The following is a 16,911-nucleotide window of genomic DNA, read 5'->3' as shown; positions in this document are numbered from 1 at the left end:
TCACATTCCCATTTGGGAGATGTGTTAAGACAGGACTGTTATCACTTGGCTAAACGCCACCCCATCACTCCCAGGGAATTGAAGAATTGAAACGGAGTGGGCCTGCTGCTTTTCCTAATCTTTTGATAGATAGTTATTATTCCCCTTTGTTTAGGGGTAAATGCAAATTATTTCATAGATATCTCCAAATAACCATTTTCAGCCCACTATGTTTCCCTCCTGCAAACATAAACCATTTCCTCATTAAGTGGAATAGGTGAAACCTGGTCACTTCACCTTATCTCCTCAGGCCCTTTAAATAAAGCAACTCTGGCAACTATACGAGGGAATAAAAAGGGAGTAGGCAGGGGAATGAGTTTTTAAAAAAGAACTCTGAAGAAATAGGAGATAAGAGTTCTTACCTGTGCCTGGAGTGATGTTTGGCAGGAAAGAAATAAAAGACAAGAAACAGAGAAAGGAAAAAGTCAGTTATTTTGATAAGAGTTCACATCCTATGTTTCAATTTTAAGGACTTTTATATGAGACATTAATTTTGTAATAGATGAGAATGTCTTTCTTAGGCTTTAGGAGGGGTAAATCAACCATGTCACATGACTTAAATGTAAAAGGAGGAGACAAGGATTGCACAAGCAAGGAAAGGATTGCATGTACAGGCTGGCAAGACTTCAAAATCTGAGCAGATCTCACAGCCCCTGTCATGCCAAACTGATCGATGACTGCAAATAGTCTATGAGCCAACTGGCAAACACACTGTTATTTATATATTGACCCACCTACAGATCATCTATCCATCAATCCACTTTAATCCAGTCATACATTTTTAGCAAAATAAGGACCCGATAGCTTAACTTTAGCTAGAAAACAACCTCAAGTAAAACAAAAACCAAAACAAAATTGCTGTATTTTTACCGAGGAGTTTTAATTATGGAAAAAAATCTGCATGGTTTAAAATTTTTAACCATAAAACAGCATTTGGCATATTTTATTTTCTCAAGTATTTGACTAATATGTAAATCCCTGTCCATATGTTTTATGAAAACATTATGCTTAAAATTAGATGCTTAACTGTCTGTTTTTTCTTTGTTTACCTTTGATTTTTCATTTATTGCTCTTTTGATATGCCTCCAATAGAATGAAAACCAATACATAAAATGTGCTTATCACATTCTGTCTTAAGTTTTATGGGAGATGGAAAGTAAGGTCGAAAAGGTCTTAGTGTAGAGGTTTGTAGAGTACTGGCAATTTAGGACACAGTCACGTGCCTTTGCACACGGATAGGCTCAGGCAAATGTGGCTATATAAATTGCATACTGGGTAGTTGATACATACATGATGTGTTGAGTATATATGCATGTTCTTCTTGGTTCATAATTTATTAATATTAAATTTGCCATTAGAAATTCAGGATTTCCTAACTTGTAAACAAACATTCTTTTTTTTTTCATCATAAGTATGTTACTTCTCTTACTCTGTTTCATGTTGGCCCAATTATAGCTCTGCAAGTGAATTTCTTCTTTGGAAATAAATACCTACACTTTAGGAACACAAAATGTTCAATGGCAAGGCAGCTCAGCTGCCAGGAGATGGCGATAGCAGAGTGTGCTATTCTCTCTTCGTTGCCGAAATTCATCAACTTTGGAAGACTGCAAACTGGCTGAGAATACTTTCCATGGAATTTAATTCTTCAATATCTTAGTTTTTATTTACTTAAAAATTTCCATTTTATATGGTATGATTCTGTTGTTATCAGTGAGCTTAGCTTAACCAGAAGGAAACTGCCGAAAATGGTCTGACTAGAGGTTAAAATGAGACAGGCTATGCTCACGGGAAACAGCTTAACATATTTAAATACTTGGTTCATTTGGTCATGGCTCAGATTCAAAACATAACATCTGCACACATTCTGTATAATCCATTCTTTGCTAATTTACATGCTGATCAACTGTGATAACAATTGTCTGTTCTGTTACACTTAATCACAATTCTGTCATTAGCCACTTTGCTCTTTATCTCCAATAGAATACAAATAACAACCATGGGCAGCAGCTAATGAAGTATGTATGTAAGCTCTAATACAGATTCAATGTTACAAAAGGAAGTGACTAAATTGCTAGCATATATATATATATATATGCTTGTTATTGTTTTTGCTTTATCTTGAGTACTTGGTAACTGCGATCTCTTTCTGTGAGTCTAGGGAAATTATAAGAATAATGTGATCTCATCAAAGCAGTTAGACACAATTGTTTGGCAGATTAAATACCTTGACATTATTCACAACTTAGGTGTTATTTTACCTCCATGGAACTGTACTGCTATCTAGATGCTTGCAGGATTTTGAATCCCCAGAGAAGTCAAGGATAACATATATAATTCAAGAGTTTATATTTTAGTAAGTTATATATAATTTACTCAGACATTATAAAAATAGGACCAATCATATTTCTTCCTCAAGTGCTATTATTTAATTTTGCTAATTTTGGAGAAACATAGAATGATAGGTTTTTGGAAATCTTAATAATATCTTAGTGCCCTTGATGTTAGGAAGATACCTGGTTGACATGGTCCAGTTTGGGGCAAGGCCTTCCTCCATTATAAGGCTTTTCGCGCAGCCACTTGGACCGGACCTTCACGCCGCTGCCACAGGACTTGCTGCAGCGAGACCAGTTGGACCACTCACTGAGCTTGCAGTCTGAGGGGCAGGGGATGATGCAAGCTTCTTCTATGTAACCTGAGCAGAGGAAAATTGGACAAGAAGTGAATCTGCTAAACGTCATTCTCTGACTCGAACCCCGACATTGCAGCTCATTTAGAAGGTCCACCTTGGACTTGACAGCAGCATGCAAATACAGAGACGTCTGTGTCCTTAGGGACTCAAACTAAATTCTGCAGGGAAACGACGCATCTGTACTGTGACTGTGTTAAAGCAACAGCTGAGAAGGGCCACGTGATCTGATTAGGATTCATGGGTACCATGTTTCAATATTTCTGACTTTGTGACAGCTCGTGTTTAATTGACAGCAACCTGTCGGCTAACCATCTCATTCTCAGTGCTGCCAGACTGCTGTTAAAAATCCCCTAACACAAATTTCTGTGACACTTTATGTGTTAATGCCGCACACCAGCAAGGCTCTGAGTCCTCACAGCATTCTTCCTCAAGAAACGCCAGTCCCTCTCAATAAACATTGGAAGGAATCCATTTAACTTAGCGCCTTTCCTTCCCTCTTCCATGAAAATTCATTCAGAGGAGGGAAATTGAAGGATGTTGTGTAAACAATGACTCATATCTCCCCAGTGCTGTTACTCTTAAAGCCACACCACATTTGGGTCCATTTGAATCTCTTGGAATTTTAAATGTGTTAGGCGGAGACAAGAAAACAAACGCAGAGGGGTGATTGACAGGTCTAGGAGCACAGGGTGATGCAGACACAGTCCTCAACTAATCGGCTAAAAGAATGGTGTACAGATTTGGTTTGGGAAGCAGGCTGCTGTCTTTGATTAGCTCTTCACTACCAACTTGACGTTTCGTGACATCACATTGTCCCTGTTGGTCTCACGGCAAATAGATGGAAAAGCAAATCTCTGGTCAAGAAGCAAATGCCTGATGTCCCTCCTGTAATGCTGGCTTTTGAAAGAAGTCATAATCAGTCTGCTTCATAATGTTTTTATCAGGGGGCACAGACTTTATTATGCAAGTGACTATCATATTCATAATATATGAGGAAACAGGTAGATTGAAAATGTCTTGAGCTAAAAAAATTCATATAACATAAGAATCAGCTTACATTTTGAATTTTTGTATATATGCTGGGTTGTATAGTTGTTACCATCATCTGAATTTTATCATTTTAGATCAGTTTTACCGGCTCCCTTTCTGAAACTGTTATTATTACATCTGTCAATACATATTTCTCTCCTTCTTCTTTTAAAAATTATTTTATTTTTGTACATATACATTTATATCATTACACACATATACAATAGATTACCTATAGCAAGAAGAACAGTGACAGAATCAGAAATTATATAAAAGTTACATCCTTAGTGTTTTGGCTATATGTATTTGACAGCCTTGAAGAAGACATCTTTCCTATCATGGTGCATCTAAATTTCTGAATGTGAATCAATCTCCATCACATATTGTCATTATCAACTTAGAACACCTATCTAGACCTAAACACATCTTAACACCCAAACAACTAAGCTTTGTTGTAAAACTAAGATACCTGGTCTTCAACTCCCTCAGAGACTTGAGAAGGAGTAAACTTAATTTCTCAGTATGCTGAGAGTGGAGGTTAGAAGCTTTCCAAATAAAAATATGACAGAGACAGTTTTCTACCTCAATAGTCACCCAAAACTCTAACTTGGAAGTATCTTCTTCAGCCTTCTGACCCAATATATCTGACAAATATACTTGTGAGGCAGGAACTGTTGACGACTTGATTACCCTGTCTTGGCCTACAGAGTTTGGCCATTGGCTCTTCCTGCATGCAAGCGTGTCCTTGTTTTTTTAGTCAGAATTCTGTCTGTGGTAGAAATGAGGAACTTTTGCCCAGTGGATTGTTTGCCACATTTGAAGCCATCTCCATAAAGAGGTTCTTTGATGCTCATCATCTTCTTTGAGGCAGCCTGGATGTTGCCAGGAGTTAACCTGTCTCATTGCCAATGAATCTTTAAAGTAATAAAAAACCTTTTAAAATACCATATTCTGCATATTTCTGGGGATTTTGAAGACCTTGTCTTTCTTTAGAGTCATATCTATCTGCTGTACCTATGATGTATATTCTTGTGATAAAAGTAGACTAGCAATTGCATGACCATGATTTAATCTACTAATATTTAATTTGCACAACTTATTTCTCTTAAACAACTTGATACAGCATTTTCAAAGCATTGGAAGTAAACCTTGTATTATAATTGAGTTATATGAGTACAATAACTCAGAGTAGACACACACACACACACACACATATGTGTGAATAATAATCTTACATTTGAATTCTATACCACTGTATCTAGAACTTATTTTGCATCTATATATTGCTTTGGGTATTTCAAAGTATAGCCTTGTGAAAAAAATGGGCATGCCAGACTCTGGCTCTTACAAAATGAGTATAAATTCTTCTCTTTTTTAAACTAAAAGAAAATTACTGAAATAATTATAGATTCATATGGAAAATTGAGAAGTGTTATGCACAATTTCTTTGTATACTCTCTCAAGTTGCTTTAATATAACTGGAATGTACTTCTAATTGAGAGATTGACATTAATACATTCTACTAAGCTTTCTCAGGTTTTATCAGTTTTCTAGAGCTCCTATGCATGTCTAGGGCTGATGCAAGGAACAATTGTAAGACACTGGCAAAACCAATAAAATCTGGAGGAGGTATAGATTAATGGTCCATCTTTCTGCATATTAGCTGTTTTATTTTGTTAGAGATGTTTGTGTGCTTAACATTTTTCATCAAATTCCAGCTCCACAACAATAGCTTGTATATGTGTAAATTCAGTGAAGATATTCATGAAATTAGGATTCTAGAGTCCCCTTCTGAGTGCTTTTATTAATCACCTTCTCTTATTACTAAATGATACACCATCTTGGCTTCTTAATATATAGAATAGTTTATTTATATTTATTTATTTAAATTAATTAAATATTTTTAAAGATTTTTAAATTTATTATTATGTATACAATGCTTTGCCTACATGTACACTTTTAGGCCAGAAAATGGCATCAGATCACATCATAGATGGTTGTGAGCCACTGCTGAGAATTGAACTCATGACCTCTGAAAGACAATTCAGTGCTCTTACCCATTGAGCAATCTCTCCAGCCCCTAGAATAGTTTATTTTGAAAAGCTGTATATAACTAACATCATACAGTGCTGTGGCTTAGATATCAAGAATCCGCAGAATGTCTACGTGTTGAAGTATTGGTCCCACCTCATGGACCCAGCCATTCAGAAGTGACTGTAACAGGTGTGCTCTGATTTCATCAATGCATCAGCCTAGATGGGTTCATAATTTGATAGTGTTACTGAAAAGTGATGACAAGCAGGAGATGAGGTGTCGGTGTTGAGTTGAAAGGTGTATTTGGTGTATCTGTCTCTTTTTTACCCTTGTGGGCTGCAATCAGGTGAATAAAGACCAACTATATCTTTCCCCCACATTCTGCCCATATCTGCACAGAAACTAGAAAGGTAGCTTAAACGGGACTGTCAACTCTAAAACTGCAGGCCAAATTAAACCTTTCCTCTAGTGTTTTCATGGGACCTTTTCCACAGGAACAAAAACTAAGTAACCCACAATATATGTTCACTTGTAAATGTCTTTTTCACTCTATTTCATTGTGAGCTTCCTCTATATTCTGTATGCTGTTGGAGACGTATTATAAATGATGCATTGTATTCTAGTGGGTGAACATGTTATGCTTTACTTATTCATTGTATTGGTTGGTGAGCATTGAGGTAGTTTTAAATATGATGTTAATATTAATACATTGGCTATTCTATGAATATTTCAGAATGTATTTTGGCTAAGTTAAGGATACACTTTGATGTATGAATTCATAGGAGAGAAACAGATGTGTTTGGGGATGTATATTATAGCACTTTATTGTAAATTAAGTTTGAAACAATTTTAAAAATGCAATCACAAATTTGATATAAAGAGTGAGGTACAATAAAAAATCTCCAAAATATAAATTAACAGATATTCTTCTAGAAAGCAGGTATACTGCTGAAGCTTAGAGATCCATGGAGTTGCAGACAGGAATGACAGTGCTATTCTCAGTATATATGTGATTCTGAAGAAGGCTTCTGATATATTCATAAAGATATAGAAGAAAATCTCAGAAAGAACTGAAGGGATACTTCAAAGTACTTTTTACAATAAATTAAAAAATATAGTTACTCTTTTAGAAAGTTGCAGTGATTGATTACATATATATTTTAATTGTGGTTTGAGGTGGGAACAAGCCACCTTCAGTTTTGGGTAGAAACCTTTCAAAGCCTAGATCCTTTGTTCCATAAAGATTTAACATGTTTGACTTCAGAATAATTCATTTTGTATCACTGAGGAATAAGTTATAAAAGTTTTATATCTGATTTTCCAATAGCACATTCTAGAAAACATTAAAAAAAAACCCTATTAAACTTTTAAGGATAGAAGTTAGGAAATAAGATAAAGACAAAACAGTAGAAGAATATATTTTTCAATCTCTTATTTTTATTTCCCAATATGTAGCCACATGCAATAATTGCCTGTTGTGTTTATCTAGCACTATTAAAATCTTTAATGCTACCAGAGAACTGCCAGATAAGCATTCCCTTGCCTGTTCTGCTAAGATCGTTTCTGAGGGCAATTAACATCAAACAATCACATGAGATGGAACATTTCAAGCATTTTTAAGGCTAAATAAATTGCTGGCAACTTGTAGTAATTTATGGTTTCTGAGGAAGGCTAAAACAAAATAAATGACTTAATGTTTAGGATGTTAAAACTTGAGCAATTCAGCACCAATTCTGATCCTCAAGAAAATCAAGCTGAGGCTTCTGATCATATGTTTTTGAAGCCTTTATGTGTTCGAACTACTGCTTCAGTTTGAAAAACAAAACAAAACAAAACAAAACAAAACACAAAATACTAGCAGGCTGTAAGGGGCAGCCACAGGACAAACTGCCTTTGTGACATATGCAATCGCCTCATTCGATTGAATTATGCTCATGCAGATAAAGGAGCTGTCAACAACCTTCACAATTAGTAAGTTATGTTCCTGAGAGGTGCACTGCAGATGATTAAATAATTCATTCTGAGAGCACATAGAAGGTATTGGGTAGTATGATTTACAGCTCTGTGAATGAACAACCCAGTGCAGTCTCTGAAACATCTGGGCCGGTCTAAAAAGAAACCTCAGAAACCTCTTCTAACGGCAACAAGAACTGGGCAATTTAACGAGACATTTATTAGGGACTGGGAAAAAGCTGAGAATATTATTTCATAAATTATATACTCAACACTGGTAATTTGCTAACTTACAGAAAACCAAACTATAACCTCTAACATATATTTCTAAACTTTAGCCTTTCAGTGTTCTACCCCAGCTCCCATATTTGATGAAAAGTTGTGAATCAACATTGGGCAATTAATTATCATGGTGAAGTATTCAGGTAAATATAATAAAATACCACTTTGATTTTATTTATTTGCTTTAGATACATATGGAGGCACAGCTATTCGCATTCACTACATACTTGTATAGATTTTCAGAAATTTTCAGTATTTTTCGAAAAGCTAAGAGGTTTGTAATGTTACTTCTACGCTATGTCTACTTACTGACCAAGTGTATCCAGATTCCTCTAAGTGTATTCATATATTAACAAAGTAGAATTCTTTATGGGGACTCACATGAACAGTTCTACATACTTCACAGTACTGAACAGTTCTTTAGTTTTATATATATATAACAAAAAGCTCCCACGGGGCCAGGGAGATGGCTCTCCAGGGGGAGTTACTTGCCTCCAAGCCTGGCGACCTAATTTCCGAACTGGAGACCGCATGATGGAAGAGGAGAACCGTTACAAGTTGTCCTTTGACCTCTATGCATGTGGTGGCATATTCTTCCCACCATGTACACACAATAAACAAACAGAAAAACAAACAAATAAACTAACATGGATGTCATCTATATTTTTGCATTATATAATTCATAGAAGGTCCCTTTGCTCCCTTTGACTGACAGTAGAAGCAGCGAGAGGTTAAAGGTTAACAGAAAGAGGATTAAGATACCATGACAAAAAAACAAAAAACAAAAAACAGAAAACATCATGCATAGTTTCTCTACTCTTTGTTTATTATTGAACATTATGAATTATTCTCAGCTGTTAGATTTATTCTAATCAGTACAACATGTTCATCCTAAAACCAGAAAACAAAGCCAAACATGCAGAGGCTACTACACCAGACAGCAGAGCCTGCAGAGCTCTTTGAGACCGGTTTAAGAATCACATGATCATAGGGTATCAAGTCTCTTCTTGGATACCCTATGAGCATATACAGGGGGAGGAGGTCCCCCTCAGTCACAGTCATAGGGGAGGGGAGTAAGGGGAAGATGGGAGGGAGGGAGGAATGGGAGGACACAAGGGATGGGATAACAATTAAGATGTAATATGAATAAATTAATAAAATATATTAAAAAAGGAATCACGTGATCAAGCAGAAGGACAAGGTGAGGCATGAGGATGAGATGTGTTGGCTAGTTTCATGTCAATTTGACACAATCTGGTGTCATTAGAGAAGAAATAGCTTCAATTAAGAAAATATGTCTATAAGATCAGGCTCTAGGCAAGCCTGTAGAGCAGTGGTTTTCAACCTTCTTCATGCTCTGATCCTTTGATACAGTTCCCCATGCTGTGGCAGACCCAAGGCATGACATTATTTCATGGCTGCTTCATAACTGTAGTTTTGCCACTGTTGTGAATTATAATATAAATAACTGTGTTTTCAGATGCTCTTAGGTGACCCCTGTGAAGAGGTCTCTCTACCCTCAAAGAGGTCGAATCTCACAGGTCAAGAAATGTTGCTGCTGTTGGTGATATCTTGGTGCTTGATGGGGGAGGGTCCAGCTTTATTGTGGGTAGTGTCATTCCTGGACTGGTGGTCCTGCGTTCTATGAAAAAGCAGGCTAAGCAAGTCCCAAGGAGGAAACCAATAAGCAGCACTCAAAATCAGCTCCTGGCTAGGGTTCCTATCCTGCCTGAATTCCAGTCCTGATTTCCTTATGATGGGGAAGCACAAGCTAAATAGACCCTTTCCTCCCCAGGTTGCTTCCATCATGGTATTTTGTCACAGCAATGGAAACTCTAACTAAGGAATAAGCACACATATAACAGAACAGCAAGGCTAGCTGCTTTTCTGTCTTGCATGCCATGCACTGTAGCTGTGGGGAATTCCCCAAGTCTCTTTTCATCTCCATGTTGGGGCTACAGGCAGCCCTGGGAGTACAGAGCTGAGTCCACACCTGACTTAAATTAGCACCTGCACCACTGCTTTCTCTTTGTGCTAAGCTTCCCCTAAGATTCCATATTTATCTTACTTTTCATATTTGAGCCCCATTATCCCAGGAAAAGTCAGATGCTTACACTCTGGCTCCTTTTCAAGTTTAAAAAGAAAAAAAAAAGATTCATTTTCTTGAATTGCAAAAAGCAATACTAGCTGTATGTGTGCTCTATCATATGAGATATTAAAAATTCAGAAATGGGTTAGACAGTAAATAAATTCTAGTAACTGAAAAGGCTTTTGGAAATATTAGAACTCCATTTCAGTTTGTTTATATAACTCTCTTTATTGCCTCTTCTGCTTGATTTAATGAAAGATGCTCTTCCTTGGCTACAACTATCCACTGTGACAGGGAACAGTTTCTTACCCAGTTTTGTTTCTAATTAACGTCTACTATTCACCCTCCCTAGAATCCAATCACAAAAGTAATACATCTCAGTTATGTTGTGCTGAAGACTATTCTGGGCTTCGTCTATTGATGCACATTAGATATTTACAGAACATATTAAAGAAGGAAATACTAGAGAAAAGTTTTCAAGAGGAAAAGGGTTGATTCTTGGTATGCTTACAGTTGCTCAAGACCCCTGTAGTGCTTTTCTTTTCTCTAGCTAACCTCCCTATGCAGCACATTTCTAGAAGATAACAAACAGATCATTGAAAGCTGTTATGATCTTTAGAACAAATTAGAGCTATACATGCTACAAAATGTCTATATGATTTTGATCTGATGTCAAAGTTCCAGCATGTCTACTAAATGGGAGAAAAATAATAATAATAGCCACACAGCCTTCCTGCTCAATTTGATCATAATACCCCTAAAATAAAAAGTTCTTTCATCACTAAAGTTTCCTGTTAAAAATGCTTTGCTTGTATACGCGCTTAATTCATGGTTCCTATTAGGAATCATGATGTCTCGAATTTCCCTAAGCAGTGTTTTCAAATATAACCGAGAGTTTAAGGTATTAGACTCTATGTTTTCACTCACATTCCCTGTGAAAATAGGGAATAATTATTCCAACTGTTTTCCCTGAAAGATACATTTTATACATAGAGAGATAAAGTATGAAAATGCTAGATGCTGGGACTTGCTATTGGGACTCTAGGTAAGAGAGGTATGGGAGAATAGGGAGATATATACATACATACATATATATATATATATATATATATATATATATATATATGTAAAATCAGACATGTTTTGAGTTTCATTTGTAACCTAAAGTACAAGCTCTCAGACTGGAATCTATGACAATTGGGTACTGAACTAACATTTTGTTGAGCTGACATGCTTTTCCTCTGTAGATTTTGTGGCTGTGTGTTTCTGTTCCTGCCTAATTTAGTAGTGCACAGCCTCACACTTGGAGTCTCTGCTCTGGAGAGCCTGACCAAGGAGACACCATTTGGTGTTCACAGCCATTTGCTACGGCCATGGAAATATGTATCTGTTTAGAAGTCATTTCAGTATTAGAGGTGAGTGAGGTGAGGATGCTTATGCTGCTGGGCAAAAATGACAAATGTTGCCACATGAGGGTATCTATAATGTGAAAATATGTATCAACAAATTAAAATTCTATTTATTCATTTGTTTGCATTTATGCACTTTAAAAACTCTTTGCATTAGTATTACATTTGTTTCAATTATAAACTTTAAGGATTTTTTTTCTTTTAATGAATAAAGTTGTGCTGCAAACAACCTGAGGGAAAAATCTATGTGAGTAACTTTGGTTGCGAGTGACAGTTTTTGCAAAATATCAAACTCGAATGGATATGCTGTGAATCACACAGATGCTTACAAAACCGGATGTTAAAGCCACTTGGTGCTGAGTAGCACTTCTGTGTTACCATCATTTGTTAGCATAGTAGGCAGAGAAAAAGCAGAGATAATTTAATACAAATTGCCCTTTTCCAAAGTTAATGTAAGGTGAAATTAACACCACACTAATGAAGCATTAGAGAAACTATTCGCAACTTCAGCTTCGAGGTGCCAGAGAACAAATCTAATAATTAAATAAAGTAAATTAGAAAGCATACAATGCCGTCTCTCTGAGTGGCAGTATGGTGTCACATGGCAGTGGAAGGTTAGGGAGGAACAGGGTCTTGACAATTGGATTCTCCAGTCCAAATGTGGCTGTTACCTTTAATGTAACTCGTGCTCTGCAAACAGAGCAGCATCTAACTTGGAGCACTCTCATAGTGCTCCAGCTAAGCTGAAGACAACACCCCATTCAGCACTTTGACAGACATGTTCTGAGCGTTGACAGATACACAGGCATCTCTTATTATCATGATTTTGAGAGTTTTCTTCATTATGCATGAAAAATGCCATAGTAAAGTGCTAAAGGTGTATTGGTACATAAAATTAGGAATGGTTTTATTGATTAAAGATCACGTAGGGGCCAGCAGATGGCCCAGTGTGTTAAAGAGCTTGCCTTTAGTAAATCTGATGTCATAAATATCAAAATAGATGGAGGTGTGGACTGTGCTGTCTCTAACACAATATCTATCTAAGGGTCTGGAGGGCAGTTTCTTTCTGACAGAACTTGATTCCTTCCTATCCTCAGCACCCTAAGATCCCCTTGAATCAGGGTAAGACTCCTCACACTGCGAATATGTAGCACAGGCCACCCGTGGTCCCGCTGAGATGCAGATTCTGACTCTGCACGTTCACATGGAGGATTTCTATATTTTCGACAGTTTCTCAGAGGTCCCTGAACCGCATTCTGTACAGGTAAGAGTTAGATCAACATTCAAATAACAGGGCATCAGACACTTTATTTTTACAAAAAATAAAACCTGGCCAGATCACAGCTCTGCTCATTGGCTCACATTTTGTTCACAGCCCCTTTCTTTCTACAACCGTACAGGTGGTAACTACAACTATGAGCCACAGGTCCTAAAATATTTGTTATCTGACCCTTCAGGAAGACATTTAGTTACAAGTAATTTAGCATGATACTCAACTATTGAGTTTCCTTATGGTCTGTCTGTGTTGCAACTCTTTGATATTTCCAGTGGCTGTATTTTGTGATGTTAAGACATACACTAAGCAAAGAGACTCACAGAAAAGTAAACAGACGAAGCTTTCTGTTAACTTGATATTAACAGATGAGTTGTCATTACAGGTATAATTGGCTTTAGCCTTAGGTTACTTACTGATAATGCATTATGGCTTAGACTGCCTATTCAAAATAGCAAATAAAAATGTCCTGAGGGTAAATTTAAAGGGAAGAAATGATATGACTTGAAGACTTAAAGACTGGCATTTTTTCTTTTTTTATTTAAATAATTTATTCAGATTGCATTCTGACTGCTATCCCCTCACTTGTATCTTCACATTACCCCACCCCTCTGACTTTCACCCTATTCTTTTCCCCTAGGCTTCTGACAGAAAGGGACCTCCTCCCTCACCATATGATCACAGCCTATCAGTTCTCATCTGGATAGCCTGCTTCCCCTTCCTCTGAGTGCCACCAGGCCTTTCCACCAAGGGGAAGTAGTCAAATAGGGGGTACCTTAGTTCATGTCAGAGTCAGTCCCCACTCTCCACACAACTGTGGAGAATGCACTGTCCATTGGCTAGATCTGAATAGGGGGTCTAGGTTTACTACATGCATCGACCTTAGTTGGTACAGTGGTTTGTGCAGCCAATCCTCCCCCCCTCAACCCTGGGTCTAGATCTGCCAGCCTTGACAGTCTTCTTGTAGGGTTCCAGGACCCTCTGGGTACTTATATCTCCCTATTCTCCCATACCTCTCTTACCTAGAGTCCCAATAGCAAGTCCCAGCATCTAGCATTTTCATACTTTATCTCTCTATGTATAAAATGTATCTTTCAGGGAAAACAGTTGGAATAATTATTCCCTATTTTCACAGGGAATGTGAGTGAAAACATAGAGTCTAATACCTTAAACTCTCGGTTATATTTGAAAACACTGCTTAGGGAAATTCGAGACATCATGATTCCTAATAGGAACCATGAATTAAGCGCGTATACAAGCAAAGCATTTTTAACAGGAAACTTTAGTGATGAAAGAACTTTTTATTTTAGGGGTATTATTGATCAAATTGAGCAGGAAGGCTGTGTGGCTATTATTATTATTTTTTCTCCCATTTAGTAGACATGCTGGAACTTTGACATCAGATCAAAATCATATAGACATTTTGTAGCATGTATAGCTCTAATTTGTTCTAAAGATCATAACAGCTTCAATGATCTGTTTGTTATCTTCTAGAAATGCGCTGCATAGGGAGGTTAGCTAGAGAAAAGGAAAGCACTACAGGGGTCTTGAGCAACTGTAAGCATACCAAGAATCAACCCTTTTCCTCTTCAAAACTTTTCTCTAGTATTTCCTCCTTTAATATGTTCTGTAAATATCTAATGTGCATCAATTCTTCAAGAAGCTGAGAATATATCAGTGAGTATAGGAGTCTAAAGTCTTCTATCAAATATATATTCATGCATGGTAGAGGAAAACACATGTAGTGAGTGTAGTAGGTAAACTATATTGTATAGTTTACACTATAGGTATCAACTATAGGGTGATACATGCTTTGTAAATGCCAAATATAGAACAGAATGGGGGATTTTAGAGTGTTGTACCAGTTTAGAAGTTGCATGACAAAATTTTATAGTGTACACTTCAATGAAAATCTTGCAGATATAACTTATATAAGCCAAGTTATTTCTAAGAATTTTTTTTTAACATATTAAGGCTAACTAATGTAATTATTTAAGGTCCACAATGGAAAGACTAGAAATTTATGTAATCCTAAACTACCAACTGACATTTGATGTTATTAAGAGACAAAAGGTTTTATGGACTGAACAGAAACTATGATGTAAGATCTGACTGTAAGAATACAACTGAGTATTGTTAGCCTAGAGTCTATCACCGTAAGAAGACCTAAGCTATGGTGATAAAATTGTGCCCCAAGTTGAAGAAAATAAAAAAGGGTGGTCACATGGGAAATAGTCTAGAATAACACTCAATTAAACTGGGGAAAGTAGAATTGCGTAACATTGTAATTACTGATAAGTCACAGATGATGGACAGCAGTGATTAAAGAGAACTGCCCCAAGGCAAGTGAAAATTGAGTAAGAGATTAACATCATTGACTTCATATGCATAGGGGTCAAGTTTATGCTTAAATGGAAGCAGGAAGATAGTTTTTCTCCAAGCCACATGAAACTGCACATCTACAATCCATGTGGAAAGTTGATTTGGCGGGGAAAAGAGATGTGCAGAGCATGTCTAGAGTGGTGACATTCCACAAACTATTGAACTGACTGGAACACATAGAAGACAAGTAATTGTAAAACAGAAATCTGTCAGAAGAGATGAAATGTTCTTAGCTTTTTTTAGAACCGGTGTTAGTAAATGTTAAAATGTCTCATTTGATGCCCTATTATAAATGAAAAGAGATTAAGGAAGAGGGGGATGCTGACAGGGACACTGTCACCACTAACGATGATGACAGCCTCACAGAACTCAAATGGAATGGTGTTCTTAGTGAAGATTTTTCTTAGGTTCTTTCACCCTCGTCATGACATTTTTTTTTCTGTCTGTACCTTCCCTGTAAGGTAGACATGCATTCTCCATGCCTCAACTTGATCACACTAAGGTAAGAAGTCAGCCTTTGGCTTATTTCAATGACTTTTAATCATTTAATAATGTGGCTTAGTTATGTTTGTTAGATAGGAAATTGTGATAGTCATACAATTTGATAAATACTGGTTTTTTTTAGGCACTGGAATTATATGTAGCTTGGTTGTAAAATACTTACCTTGCATTCACAAAGTCCTATTTATGATCTCTAACACCTCAAAAAAATTTCCCCTTCTAGTTCCAAATATTATTGATAAAGTTATCATACATGTAATTAGTGGAGGCAGAACTATATGAAAGACATCCTTAAAGCTTAGAGTAATGTTCAAAACAAATTATTATCTAAGCAAATCACTATACAGAAAAAAGCAAATGGAGCAAATACTTACTGCAGTAAAAAAAAAACTCAATTGAAATGATATTCACTTTTATATTGAATAGCCATTCAAAATATCATATGTTATCATCTCAAAATATAAAAGATGTTTTTATTTTTGGGATCTAATTGATAACACTTTTGTAATTTGATGCAGAGGGGAAAATCATGTTGTTTTAAAAGGTATTCTCAGAGTTTCAGCCCACATTTCTGACAGTTATTGCTCTAAATGCAGAGAGACTTTCAGTTAGCAATTCACTCATACAAACCTGAGGAATATTATACAGCTTCAGTTTTGGGGACTCATCAGGGTGTGAAAAAGCAACAACTATGAGACAAGGTTAAAATAAAGGGCAACACTTTTAGATGCTCCTTTGTTGGAAAAGGTTTTAGGGACTCTAGGAAATATGCTGACATGGTGCTTTGAAGGTTTATAAATGTGAAATGGTACCATTAGCTTGCATTGTATTCTGCAGTGTATAATAAAACCAGACCAGCTTTGTTTCAATAGCAGTTCTTCCAGTAAAGTTAGAGGGTAGCTGTACTTGCTCCTAGCAATTTACTTCATTCTTTCACAGTCACTTCTATAACAAGGTGGGACATCACTCTCTAAATTTTGCAAATACATTCCATCTCAGACCAAGGCTAACACACTGTAATATCACTTCATTCCATTAAAAAGCAGATATATTAAAGTTAAAGAGTAATAGTGATATATTGCCAATTTAGGACTCATCTGCCAATCTGAGTCACTAAACTGTGCTGTTTTATGTCCTATTACATACAGAGGGTGGACTATGGGGTGCCTAATGTTTCACTTAGAAATACTTATACAAACTTTCTTTTACTCTCCACGACGATACAGGTGTA

General features: G+C 36.5%; 1 protein-coding gene across 1 annotated transcript in view; it reads right to left on the bottom strand.

The window, feature by feature from the left end:
* The window catches only part of THSD7A (thrombospondin type 1 domain containing 7A), a 363,069-nt gene that overhangs the window by 32,546 nt on the left and 313,612 nt on the right, over nucleotides 1-16,911 (bottom strand). The window contains exon 14 of the mRNA XM_084784371.1: nucleotides 2,553-2,731. Within this exon, the coding sequence (XP_084640497.1) occupies nucleotides 2,553-2,731 (179 nt within the window). The remainder of the gene's footprint in view (nucleotides 1-2,552; nucleotides 2,732-16,911) is intronic.

The sequence above is a fragment of the Acomys minous genome, assembly GCF_964271855.1.
Source record: "Acomys minous genome assembly, chromosome: 6".
Classification (NCBI taxonomy): domain Eukaryota; kingdom Metazoa; phylum Chordata; class Mammalia; order Rodentia; family Muridae; genus Acomys; species Acomys minous.
Note: the sequence above shows the minus strand (reverse complement) of the source record. Positions and strands in the feature narration are given on the sequence as shown.